The sequence below is a fragment of the Pseudorasbora parva genome, chromosome 3 (genome assembly GCF_024679245.1).
Source record: "Pseudorasbora parva isolate DD20220531a chromosome 3, ASM2467924v1, whole genome shotgun sequence".
Lineage (NCBI taxonomy): Eukaryota > Metazoa > Chordata > Actinopteri > Cypriniformes > Gobionidae > Pseudorasbora > Pseudorasbora parva.
In genome coordinates, this window is record NC_090174.1 from 47,421,773 (window position 1) to 47,435,822 (window position 14,050).

General features: G+C 36.1%; 1 protein-coding gene and 1 long non-coding RNA gene across 3 annotated transcripts in view; one reads left to right on the forward strand and one right to left on the reverse strand.

The window, feature by feature from the left end:
- Nucleotides 1–5,909: 5,909 nt before the first annotated feature.
- si:dkey-13n15.2 (protein transport protein Sec24C) overlaps nt 5,910–14,050 on the forward strand; it is a 66,127-nt gene continuing 57,986 nt past the window's right edge. Inside the window, exons 1-14 of one of the 2 annotated variants that reach the window (XM_067439236.1) lie at nt 5,910–6,103; nt 6,179–6,219; nt 6,455–6,719; nt 6,853–6,917; nt 7,964–8,032; nt 8,125–8,236; nt 10,718–10,836; nt 11,351–11,486; nt 11,583–11,686; nt 12,204–12,316; nt 12,482–12,673; nt 12,761–12,854; nt 12,960–13,064; nt 13,171–13,338. In XM_067439236.1, coding sequence (XP_067295337.1) covers nt 6,476–6,719; nt 6,853–6,917; nt 7,964–8,032; nt 8,125–8,236; nt 10,718–10,836; nt 11,351–11,486; nt 11,583–11,686; nt 12,204–12,316; nt 12,482–12,673; nt 12,761–12,854; nt 12,960–13,064; nt 13,171–13,338 — 1,521 coding nt within the window. In that variant the 5' untranslated portion in view covers nt 5,910–6,103; nt 6,179–6,219; nt 6,455–6,475. The remainder of the gene's footprint in view (nt 6,104–6,178; nt 6,220–6,454; nt 6,720–6,852; nt 6,918–7,963; nt 8,033–8,124; nt 8,237–10,717; nt 10,837–11,350; nt 11,487–11,582; nt 11,687–12,203; nt 12,317–12,481; nt 12,674–12,760; nt 12,855–12,959; nt 13,065–13,170; nt 13,339–14,050) is intronic. The other variant, XM_067439237.1, reaches the window with a different exon arrangement.
- LOC137071342 (uncharacterized) lies at nt 7,454–9,315 on the reverse strand. The gene is made up of 4 exons (XR_010904415.1): nt 9,156–9,315; nt 8,755–8,903; nt 8,315–8,442; nt 7,454–8,223 (listed from the first exon to the last, which is right to left on the reverse strand). It is a non-coding gene; the product is annotated as an uncharacterized lncRNA (long non-coding RNA).

Consider the following 14,050-nt stretch of genomic DNA (forward strand, 5'->3'; position numbering starts at 1 on the left):
TGCAACTCAATTGTTTTTTTTGTGTGCTAGTTTCAGGCCAACATCATTATTTGCTAGTTATTTTTACAACATCATCATCAAATGCACTCGCGCCCATCTGCTCTCCTGTGGGTCTGATGCTGGTCTAAAAACGAGTGTGTTCAGGAGCATTGTTTGCATATTGCTGTTTTGAGGCAACTACAAATGACTGTGCCATTGACCATCAAATATCTGGTCTAAAGTCCACAGCGCAGTATTTTTTGTGTTATTTAAAGGGCGCGTTAGTAATGTGCGCCTATGCGGGTGCACAATGCATGTAAACTGCTTATTACACACACAGTGATGCGCAGCGGCACACTAACACTTTTAATATTAAAAATAAACCGATTCCTCTCTGGAGAAGTGTTCATTTTTTCCCGCTCGCAGATTCCGCCATATAAATAATGAATCTGTCATGGTACAAGCGCAACTGGCTTTTAACCCCTAGAGGTAGAAGAACTGTACATTTTTAAGCTCACAAATTTCTGGCTTTTATAGGAAATGGAACATGAGACTCTGATTGGTTTATTGCACGTTACACGCAAAACACACCCATGGCTCATTAAGAGATTATGGGCCCCATTTTGACAATCTAAGCGGATAGCGTGAGTGCACTTTGGGCATGTCTGAATCCACTTTTTCTAGTTTAACGATGGGGAAAATGGTCTGTGCGCCCAGTAAGGGTTGTCCCGATTCTCTTAATGAATAATGGGTGTGTTTTTGGCATAACGTGCAATAAACCAATCAGAGTCTCATCTCCCATTCCCTTTAAATGCCAGTTGCTCTTGCACCATGGTGGATTTGCTATTAACATGGCGGACGAGTCAGTTTAAATATGAGTGTATTGCCACGATTGGTTTAATAAGTAGCCAATTTAATTTGTCATTACTACAAATAGGTCATTTTGATACATGCAGTGACATGCATTATGCCATTTAAGCATTTTTATCTTTATGTACACAATAATAATCTTTTTTACATTGTAATCCTTATATTTGTAATATTTGGCATGCTTGTGTGCTGCTGCACATCCCTGTGTGTGTGTAATAAGCAGAGTGTACGTGTTTTGTGCACCCGTATGTAGGCGCATATTACTAAAGCTCCCTTTAAATACAACGCTGTTGACTTTAGACTATGTTTTTGTCTATGGCACAGTCGTATTCATTTGCCTCGAAATAGAAACACGCCAACAATGCTCCTGAACACACCTTGTTTTCAAACCAGCAAACGCATTTTCGCAAATGAGCATGGTCGCAAACACATTTGCTATTTAAACAATGTGGTGCAGAACGTGATGATAATGGCGTTTGACTGAAATTAGCCCCCCCACCAAAAAACAAAAAACCCTTATGTTGTGTTTGGCTTCTCATTGTAGGTACAACCCTTTTGGACAATGCGACAACCTTTTTTTTCCATCATTAAACTAGTAAAAGTGGATACAGCAATGCCCTTTAAGTGCACCTGAACCATGTGCTTCAGACCATGACCCTTTAAAACAGGAAGAGGCCCTTGACACTAGTTGTGAAGTGGGATCTTAGTCACATTATATAAAAGCCTAACCAGTTAAAATCACAGTTAATGCTGCAAAAGTGCTATGAGAACACTGTTGTCCCAAAAGCAGAATTATTGGCTGTGTTACTGAAGGAAATGTTGTAGTGGCCTTTGTTTAGAACTCTCAGTGTTTCTAAACACACTAATGAATTATTCATTTACATTTGGGAGATTTACCATAATGGTCTGATGTGAAATCACTTTTCATTGTTCTCTATCCATCTTTTTCCTTTTATTTTGTAGGAATTCTACTAACTGAAATAATTGTACTTATTCACAAAATGAGTTGCCATTTGGAGTAAAGGAGAATTTATACACTTAAAAAATTGAGTCTCTTTTTAAGATTGATGAATTTTAATTGTGTAGTAAAATTCCATCAAATTAAATCAAATAATCATGAAATTATGAATGAAGAATTTTATATTTTATATTATACAAAAAAAGATATTTTGAAGAATGTTTGTTACAAAGCAGATAGAACAACCATTCACTACCATAGTATCACTACCATAGTATTTCCCCCTAATATTGTTAAATCTGCTTGGTTACAAACATTCTTCAAAATATCTTCTTTTGTGTTCAGCAGAAGAAAAAAACCTCATACATGTTTGGAACAGCATGAGGGTGAGTAAATGATGACAGAATTTTCACTTTTGGGTGAACTATCCCTTTAATGTGATTCATATTCAAATGGCACATTCCCAGTCTGTTCTTTTTTTTTTTTTTTTTTTTTTTTTTAAGATTTATGTATTTCAATGGTACAGTACCTTTCCATCAAAAAGAATTATTTTTTTTAAACATTCTTATTATGAACTAAGAATATAACATTTGTAAAAGTCTGCAGCCTAATAAAACCTTTTATTTAATCTTAATAATAGGAATGGGCAATTTTAGTGTATGCCATTTGTGTTCATACATTTTGATGACTGTATGGATAAATATGACCTTTTAATAAATACTTTACAAATACTTTACAATGCACGTTACAATTTACCTGTTCAAAATGAAATACTTTACTTACCATCCCTAGTAAGTATCTCTTTTACAATATTTCAAATCGCCGAAGCCAATGTTGATTCTTGATTTATTATGTTACGTTCTCTTTTTGCCAGCAGACTTTCCTCTGATCTGTGTGTTTTTTAAGGGTGATTCCCTGGAGTTTAAGCATGCTCCATCTCAATCTTTTTCACTTGTTGTTACAACTAACCTTCAAGCTAAGACAAAAATATGTTTAGAAAGAAGGATTATTCCTTTAAATTCAAATGTGTAAACTTGAACTCCATATGGCAGCATCAGAGATAATGGGGATTATGTGCAGTAAACTTCTGTATTCTGTATGGGTTACATCACTTTCAGTCCAGGACCTTTGCACTGTAAAAAAATATTTAGAAAAAAAGTTACCTGGTTGCCTTAAAATTTTGAGTTCATTGAAATTAAAATTTTGAGTTAATACAGTGAAATTTTTTTGAGATTCGACAACCTTTATTAAAATATTATTAAAAGATTTTGTAAGCATATTGGGTAATTGTGTGTGTTTTATTTCTGATGACGTAGTGAAACATGCCAAAGTGTGCTATTTTCATGATTTATCCATTTTTTTATGTGGTTCAGATACAATCATATTTCGAGTTTCTATTTATTAAACACATTTCATTCATTGTATCAACTAAAAAAAATTATTTCAATAAACTCAAAATTTTAAGGCAACCAGGTTACTTACTTTTTTAAGTTAAACCAACAAAAAAACAATACATTTTTTTTACAGTGTGTGTGTGCTTCATTAAATTTAGAGATTTTACTATAGATACCTTCATAGAAGAAATGTCCATTGCATATGCGGATTAATATTAAGTCTTTTTTTCTTTTGCTCACTAACATTTAGATATTTAAATCAAATAAAACAATAAAAATAACTGTGTCTATCTGATTACCTTAAAATGATTATTTCAGATTATATTACTGCACAAAATACAGTATTTCAGTACTGAAAAATCACAATAATTAGTTCAGTCTAATTAAAATGTAGTCTTTAACCCAATATTTGTATGTCTTATGTATAATTTGTGCTCATTACAGTATTGTGCTAGCTTAGCATTCTATGCTAATGGAAAATATTTTTGAGTCTCTCATTCATTTCACATGAGCATTTAAAACCAGTAGGTTGATTTTTATTAGCCAAGGTTCACTAGGTTATGACAGAGCTCTGGGTTTTGTAGATGTGAACATGAAACTGACCAGGTCACAATTTTTTGTTGCAAGGATGACATTTTTTTTTAGTGGTACAGAGTTAAAAGTATGCAGGTCGATTACTCTTGCTCCTTTTAAAAAAAATGACCCAGTAAACTACGCAGATTTACTATTGTTGACATATTCACAGGAGTAATGGCTTAAGTATTACTGTACACCGTTTATTTTTATAATGGCAGTAAATCTTGTGGCATATAGCCCAAGTCCTCCTCTTCTCTCTGAAGAGTGTATGTCAAGATGACGACACAGAGTCAATAGCTTCACTCTAAGAGATGCGTACTCTAATAGCAAGTGGGAGGTTAAGTGCTGTAATAAAACTACAAGGACCATGGCGGTCACTCTTCTTGGTGCCTTTAGTGTGAGTGTGTGTGTGTGTGTGCCGCCAGGTACATAGTGTATAATTAATGAGGAAATGCAACTTTTATTAGCGAAAGGTTTAAAGTATAAGTATATGGCTCACTGTTAAAATATATTTATGCTTGATTGTGTGTGTGTGTGTGTGTGTGTGTGTGTGTGTGTGTGTGTGTGTGTGTGTGTGTGTTTGTGTTTGTGTTTGTGTGTGTGTGTGTGTGTGTGTGCTTGTTTTTGTGACATCAGGTCACAAATGTGTATAATGACATGGTTATGGCATAGGAGAGCGTGACTTATGAGGACATTTCCTAATGACCCCACGTTTCAAAAGGCTTATAAATCCTACAGAATTAGTTTTTTTTAGAAAGTAAAAATGCAGAATGTTTCCTATAATGGGCAGGTTTAGGGGCAGGGGCAGTGGGGGATAGAAAATACGGTTTGTACGGTATACAAACCATTACACCTATGGAATGTCAACACAATTCACAAAAACAAACATGTTTATATTCTATATTTATAGTAATACCTGTTTTGACATTGGAGGACATTGTTTTGGTCTCCATAAGGAAAACAGCGTATAGTAAAAATGCTGATTGATGTCTTTGATGGGCAGGGTTATGGGTAGGGTTAGTGTAGGGAATAGAATACATACAGTGTACACAGTATAAAAGTAATGTCTGTTGAAAGTCTCCATAAAACATGGAAACGTGTGTGTGTGTGTGTGTGTGTGTGTGTGTGTGTGTGTGCATATCTGAATGTTTTAAGCAGGTGAACTTTTGAGTATAGCCTTCAGCCCTCTTGACCTCATGAATATTACATCAGTGGACTGAGGCCATGCAGAAGTTTAGATTAAATATTTACTACCACCACCTCCATTCTTTGACAAGTGTTTGTCCAAATATTATGAACCGCTGTATAAATATAGCTGGCCTTTATGTGTGCATTAACCCTCAGAGTCAAACGCAAATTATTAATACATACTATAGGCTATATTTGGATTTACAAATTACCCAGATGCAAAAATGTTGATTAGAATTGATTAGAAAATAAATAACAATATAAATTTAGTTGCATTATTACTTATCATATGGATCTTGCCATAAATTAAAGAACAGGATTCATAACTGAAATGAATTAATATTTTAAAACACAACTGACTATGATTATGAACAGATAATAGACTATGATCAAGGTTTTTGTTTAGTTTATTAATACATTTTTTCACAAAAATTAAGGAATACTAAATGGTTATGGTCACAACAACAACAGCAACAGCAACAACATCAATAAAAATCCCAAAAGAGGAAGGTAGAGGTTGAAATGAACTCCTAGGTCATTAAAGGGTTAATACTGTATGTGTCCCTACTGCATGCTGTATTAGGAGCTGTAAATATCCAAAAATAAAACCATTATTATGTACAAACATACAAATGTGTGCATATAAATTGTCACTCGCTTTTCAGCACTAAAATTAAATAAACACAACATAAATCTTATTTTTTGGACCCTGTTGTAAATTTATACATTTGTAGCTTAAGTGCATTTTGTTGATCATATTCATTTTTGAGAAAATTCTGAATTTTTTACACGGTGTAAAGTAAATGATATTGTGTTTTAATACTTATTTGTCACTGGCCTTTTCATAACGGAAGTCCCGTTTACAAATAGAAGTCCACGTTTACGTTGATGATTGGTGGCGCAGTGCTGCCACCTTGAGGTGATAATCATGATATTGCTACAATTTGGACGAGAGACGTATTTACTGTGCGCGTAGGACAGACAAGCGAATACGGTATGATTTCAGTACGGATAAGGATTATAGAGGGCCTTTTAAACTACTGAAGTGCCATGTTTATTATGTTTCTATACGTTTTGAGATGTGTACCTTTCAAGCAGTCACGGAACAGAAGACTGAAACATTAATGTGAGCTGAAAGGTAACACCGGCGACCGATTTCTGCATCAAATCCGTATTTCCGTATTAAAACTGGCTATATCTCTCTTAATTACAGGGCGATTCCTGCTGAAAGCTTCTAACCTGACGCATAACACGGTAAATTTAAAATTTCTCAGTACCTTACAATCAAATAAATAAGTGAGTGAATAGGCTATGATACGAGCGACGGAGAGGCACATTCATACCGGTGTGATGCGGACGATCAGCTGATCACTGTTTGACAGCACGGCTGATGCAGAAAGGCTACATATTAACACAACTGCTGTTTAGAGCTTCGTTTGGGATTTCAATGAAACAGAATGTTCTGTAATGTTGTCTTATATTGTTAAAGGTTGATTTAATCGGCCATGGAATGGAGGATCCCACAGTAAACCAGAGCTTTATACATCCACCACCACAGCCATGGGCCGGGCAGAGCCACAGGACCCCAACCATTCCTCCAGCCAGCTGTCCACCTCCTCCATTTCACTACCCAAACCTTAACCCAGATCACCAGAGTGCAGGAGAGAGCGGGACCCTGATGGCCAATACAACAGTAACCACAGGTCATAGGCCTCAGTTACTGTACTGGGACCCCTCCCAGCAAAACCATCAGGGTAAGCATAATAAACCAAAGATGGAGAATTTCACTGATGGAAGAAAATCATATTTTTTATATACATTTGTATATATATATATATATAATTATTTGTATTTTTTTCAATCATTTTTGATCTTCTCTATTTCCAGATGAGATCACAAATATGACGACGAAATATGAGCAGGGGATGCCACAAAGAAGCTACTCATTACCAGTGAGAGCATGACAATGTAGAGGAGATCGGGGCATATATATATATATATATATATATATATATATATATATATATATATATATATATATATATATATATATATATATATATATATAATTTATTCATAATTGACAAAATAATTCAAGTATTATACTTCTGATACTTCTAATAGTTTATTATATTTAGGGCTGTCGATCAATATAAAAAGCAAATTAATCTCACATTGTTCTGTAAATCACAATTAATTATTCACGGTTGACCTAACATTAAAGTTTTACAAATATTTTTATATTGTAATACTTTCACATTGAATTTCCAAAATAATGGAGAAACAACCATTCGAGACAGTTCAGGTTTTTACCTGCCCTGCTAAAATGCACAAAAAAGGTTATTGTTTTTTATTTGTTATTTGTTTTCCCCCATCGTATCACTTGAATGATTTAACTGCTTAATAATGTTTAATAACAAATTAATGATATACTGTGATCATAGTGCAATCAAAGAATGACAGAAAAAATGGATGTGGAATTATTATTATTTTTATTTATTATTTTAGCTGAGCTAAATTCTCACTGTAATTCTACATTGTATTTAGAAAAAACATTTATTAAATTCTTCTTAGTAAAAATGTTGGGCGGTATTTAACTAGATGCTTTAAAGGAATAATAACATATTTTTTTAGATACGGAGAAGAGAGAAAATATTTTATTCAAATATTGTATTGTTTCTACCAGTGACGTTCAAGCATTTCTGACTTGATGTTCAAGTATTCTGGGGAACTTTTATCACAAATTTGGTGATTCAATAAAAAAATATATGAATAATATCATATATATTAAATAACACTTTAATTTCTCAGTTTGGAAAAGAAAAGTGTTACAAGGTGTTACAAAGAGAGGACAGTATATCTTGAGGAAATGTTGTGTTATATTTGCACTTTTTGTTTTATTGTTTTAATCGTCTTAGTCTCCTCTATTATAGAACCTATGTGCCCCATCTGTACTTTATCTCCTGAAGGATCACTTTCTTTTCCTTTCTTTTGTCAGACAAGTCCAGTATCAAATTCCAAGACGGAGTCCCGATATGGCCTGGATCCCCAACTTCTACCCAGTGTGGTAAATGAACTGTCCTTCTTATTCTGTGATGCTTTCATCTAGACAGCTCAGGTTAGATTAAACTACTGTTGCTTTGTCTCCTAAATGTACAGGTACAGGTGATTAAAGAGGATAAGATCCAGTGGGAAGGGAAAGTATTTGTTTCAGAGTCCAAATCTTCAGTTCCCCCTCTCTCCTCAACACAATGCACCCTGGAGGACAGAGGTACCGTCACTACTCCCAAATTTAGCCACATCTTTTGACTTTGTTCCCAGATTCGCATAAAAAATAAATGTGATGCACCTGGTTTTTCTTTCTTATCACATCAGCTTTTGTTGTACCTTTGTCAAAATCATATTGCCTTTAACTGGCTTTCAGACAGTGATGGAGCCAGGCACACAAAGGTAATGAAATATTGACAGCTGTTGCTCCTGTAAACAGACATTATGATAATCTCAAACACAGATGCTGTCTTTCAGTCTCATAAATACAGCAGTACATTAATGATGAATCCTGCTGACACTAGGACAAGCACACAATATGCTTTTCTTTTCCATCACAGATCTACTGTTCTTTTTTTTTTATGAGTATAAAACCCCATTGATACCCATTAATAATAATAATAATAAAAAGGGTAACCCTTTACTCTTTCTCCATGTTACCTGCACTTAGATATCCAAAAATAACATGCCTTAAAAGGGTTAGTTCACCCAAAAATGAAAATTATTTCATTAATTACTCACCCTCATGTCGTTGGACATCCGTAAGCCCTTCGTTCATCTTTGGAACACAAATGAATATATTTTTGTTGAAAGCTGATGGCTCAGAAAGGCTTCAGATAGGCCACCATTGACATTCAGTACATTCCCACTCACAAGACCCATAAAAGGCACTAAAAACATCGATACAAAGTCCATCTCACTACAGTGGCTGTACAATAATTTTACAATGCGACGAAAATAGTTTTTGTGTGCGCAAAACAAACTGTCAGCTAAATATTCAGTATACAGTATATGATGATTTACCCGCTGACATGCTGGAGCTTTGAATCTATGTTTGCACTGTTGAAACAAACAAACTACTAATTCCGCGGATTAAAGGGTTAGTTCACCCAAAAATGAAAATTATTTCATTAATTATTCACCCTCATGTTGTTGGACACCCGTAAGCCCTTCGTTCATCTTCGGAATACAAATGAAGATATTTTGGTGAAAGCTGATGGCTGAGAAAGGCTTCAAAAAGGCCACCATTGACATTCATTACATTCCCACTGACCCACTCACAAGACCCATAGCATAAGCAAGGCATTTTCCACAGCCCTAAATGTATTGAAGCAACTGCCATGTGATTGGTTGATTAGATAATTGCATCAATTAGAAATTGAACAGGTGTTCCTAATAATCCTTTAGGTGAGTGTATGTTTAAGGTGCCATTGGGTGGATTAATTCATATTACTGAATCTGAGGTTTAAGTTTATTCCTTGTGTCTGCATTGGTATGAGGTCTTTGTGTGATGTTCAAAGAGATTTTGTAATGTGCGGGTTGAGGAAGAAGGTGGAAGAAGTGGTGTCTGTCTAATGTCTGGGTTGATTTTGGGCTTTCAAAAAGCTCTTAGCGACTCTCTGTCCCAAAACGGATTTAAATGCATGTCTATTGGTAATGAGTCCCTTCTTCATGAGGTTATACCCGCTGTTACGTTTTGTGACACAATGAGAGGTTCAGGATCTTAGAGTTGTGCAGGTTCCCTGGAAAAACACCACTTCAACAGATTCTTCAGTATGCAGGCTTGCCATTTTTAATGATCAAACAAAAGAGAAGCAAACTTAAATATCAGCTCACGACAAGACAGCTTAATCTTTCATTGGCTCCCAATTTCCCTTTCCACAGCCACACACACCCGATTATATCCTGTTCTCATTTGCTGCACCTGTTCTCTCAGGCAGCCTGGGTTTTGTAGTCCTTAACAGGTAGCCATCTTGCCCCCTCGTGTCCACGTGCGGTAACCTGGGATGGGTAGTTTTTACAAGACGCCCTCTTGCTCCAGCCATCTTAGAGCAATGTATCTGTCTTCTACCACACGCCCTCTTATGATGCCACAGCTTGTAGAACAAAGAGGAAACACGTCACGTGACTCATATTGACCTTGTGCTGGTTTTGAGATAACGCAAGTAAAGGGGGAGAGATATTGTCTCTGGGCATCCTTGATTAGTTTTAAGATCGGTTCAGGGTTCGGAGAGGGGGTCTCTGGAATCCTTTGTTGCGTCGACTCGCTGCTGGAATATACATATTCCTACACTACAGCAAAATAGAGAGAGCTTTGGTGAGAACTAAACAGATATGTAATAACTACATTTCTCAATAGAAATTACATCAGAAATGCAAAATATTAGTGTAAAAAAACCCATACATTTACACACAAACTGACCAGCAAACACAACTTTCGGACACCATCTTCTTTCCCCAGCTCAGCTGTCACTCAATGGAAAGCACAGGATTGTGGGATATCAAAGCGAGCAAAGGATACATGTACGCTGCCTTCAAAAATTGATCAAATGAAGGAATTTCAGGAGACAGGAAGTGAAGCAAACATTATAATCGGACGTGGCTTGATGCCTTCCTGCTTTCCTGCCTTGAAATGTGTCCTCCGAAGGCAGCGTTTTTCAGGTTTCAGACACAGCCAATGTATACTCCATTTTTTGCTTCACAGGTAATGCCACACCTAATTTTATCCGCTGTACATCATACAGCTTCCCTGTAGAGGCTCAGTCAGCTCAGAAGAGTCATCTCCCGCTGGGTGCAATCGTGTGTCCGCTGGCCAGAGGAGAAGTACGTATGGAAAAAACAAAAAAACAAAACAGAAAACATTAATTTAGGGGTGTTCATAATGAATAAGTATGGAAGCTTTTTTTCTCACATACACAATTCTGACTATAACTCGCAGTTCTGACTTTATATCATGCAATTCTGACTTTATTTCACACAATTCTAACTGTATTTCATGCAATTGTGACATAACTTACGTTTCTGACTTTTCTCAGAATTGCAAGTTATGACATCAGAATATCTAGACTCGCAAAGTTTTCTCGCAATCACAAGTTTATATCTGGCAATTCAGAGAAAAGCTCACAATGGTGAGATAAAAAGTCTATATCTTTTAAAATGTTTTATTCTGTGGGGGAAACAAGCTTCCATAATTAAGTTATCCTAAGGAAAAAGTCACTTTTATTTGTCTTATTTGCCAGAATGTTGAGTTGGATTGGTTTGAGTCATGTTGTGACCTTCACATGAATTCATTTAAATATGAATTACTCTTAAATGTGTTTTTTTTTTTTTTTCGCAGCATAATGTGCCAGTGTGTGAGGCAGGAGATTGTGTTAAGGGCTGTGTGCACTGCGGGGCCTTCATGAGCCCTGCTATGAGCTGGCAGGACTGCGGGCAAAGATTCCACTGTCCTTTCTGTGACAAACTCACTGAAGGTAAGTCTTGTTTGGCCTACAGTCATTCTTAGTTTTCATCTAAATCTGTGCACATATGTCCTGCTATCTTTGCTCATACACATCTTTTTCTCATAGTGCCATGGCAGTCCTATCAGCCCACTAATCAGGGCCGCCGGGTTGACTGGGGAAACAAACCCGAGCTCAGTCTCGGCTCATATGAGATCCTGGAGAAACAGACGGTCAGCTTTTGTTAAGTCCGTCCTTTGATTATATTGTATTATATTATGTAGCTGCTTTACACATCAGAATTTGAAAGGATATTTTGACATTTATAATATTACAAAAGATTTCTATTTGAGATGAATGCTGTTCTTCTGAATTTTCTTAATAACCCTGAAAGGAATTTCCACAAAAATATAACTGTTTTCAACATTACTAATTATAAGAAACGCTTCTTGAGCACAAAATCAGCGTATTATAAGGATTTCTGAACAGTCATGTGACACTGAAGCCTAAAGTAATGATGCTAAGAATTCAACTTTGCTATTACTGGAATAATTCAATATTATATTTCACAATATTACTGTTTTTACTGTTATTGTTTTTTTTTAAATAAGGGCAGCATCCATGAGCATAAGTGGGAAACATTTTTGAAAAATCTTACCGACTACAGACTTTGAACATGTCGGCTTTTATGTTAATGTCAGTTTTATCTGACATATTTTTTCTTAGTTTATCATTTTCTCTTCTAAACAGGGTAAAGCTGCTGTGTTGCTGATGGCGATAGATATTTCTGCCAGTGCAATGAGAACGGGGCAGCTAGACCACATTTGTCAGCAGATTAGTTCTCAATTGCAAGCTTTAAATGGGTAAGGGACAATAACATTTAAAATTTCCATCCAGTCTGGTATTTAAATCCTAAATTAAAGTCCATCTCTATATTTTCGTTTTTTTATTTTTTTTATTGACTGTATTATTTCACTCATTATGAAAGTAAAAAGGCAATGAAAGTGAATATTGTGTCATTGTTTTAGGCCTGATGAAAATGATCAATCAGATCTTCGTGTGGGTTTGATGACTTACGACAGTCGTATCCATCTGTATAACCTGAGCCCAGCTCTGTCCCGCCCCCACATGATGGTCATCGTTGACTGTGAGGAGCTGGAACTTCCTGTGGTGGAGGGCCTTCTGGTGCCGCTGAAAGACTGCATACACATAGCTGACAGGTTTTCACACAGCAGTTGTTCTACCAGTAAAATATAATGTTAATACTGAAGTCAAAAGGTTGAAAATAATACCTTCTTCTTGGACAGAGTTCTACAGGAAATTGCACTTTTCAATCTTGAATCGGAAAATAGATCCAGCTCACAAGAGCTTCCTGTTTTAGCAGGACTAAAGATTCTTCAGGTAAGAGCCTTAACATCTTAAATGCATGCCCATGCCCTTGCTGAAAAATTCAATGTTTGTGCAGAAGATGCTTTTTCATCAATCTCTCATGTCTCATTTCAATAGGCTGCAGGGTCTCCTGGCAAATTATTGATATTTCATTCCTCACCTTTTTCTGAAGGCACAAATCAGAAAAGCTCCTCTGGATTATTCAGTTCCAGCAAAGTGAAGGTGAATCAAAGAACGTGCCATTTTTCCACAATATTGTCCATAAGGTTAGTTTTGAGGATGATCAAATAATGTTTTCTTTCTCTGCTTGTTCTTGCTTTCATATTAGTCCATTTTCCAAGGACCAGATTCTTCGACCTCATTGGCTAAAGAGTGTGTCAATCAAGGCTGCAGCGTGCACATGTTTGTGTTTTCCCATCAAGAAGTAGGCGGAGCATGGCCAGGGCACATCCCCTTTCAAACAGGGGGTGGACTCATCTGTTATGACAGTCTACAGGTAATAAATGCCACATGTACTTTATTGGCATCAACTACACCCTCGTGACCTATTATGTTAGAAGAAGATTGTCTGAAAACCTTAGAGCCCAATTACTTAAAAAATGCTGCGCAGATTTGAAATTTCAAAACAACCCAATGGCTACCTTGAGAATTAGCCTGGGATGTCATAATGTTTGGTACTTGTTAAAAATCTCTGCTGCTTATACAATTTTTTTTAGTGGCATCATGCTATTAACTGGAAGCAGGTGTGCTGCTAGGGATTCTGGGCTTACACTGCTCCAAGAGGACCGTCCGTGCAATTAGTATACTGTAGTAATGTGTAAAATCATCAAGCTATTTTCTATAGAAATCCTAGTTATCTTTCATTATGATATTTGTTTTAAAGGAATACTCCACTTTTTTTGAAAATAGGCTCATTTTCCATGTCCCTTAGAGTTAAACAGTTGAGTTTTACCCTTTTTGAATACATTCAGCCGATCTCTGTATCTGACGGTAGCACTTTTAGCATAGCTTAGCATACATCATTGAATTATATAGGTCCATTAGGATCAGTGATCAAAAAAATGACCAAAGACTTTCAGGGCCCTATTTTAATGATTTAAACCGAATTGTCAAAGCGCGAAGCGCAGGTAACTTTGTGGACGGGTCTCGGCGCTGTTGCTATTTTCCCGGCGGCATAAATGGCTCTTGCGCCCGGCGCAAATCTAAAA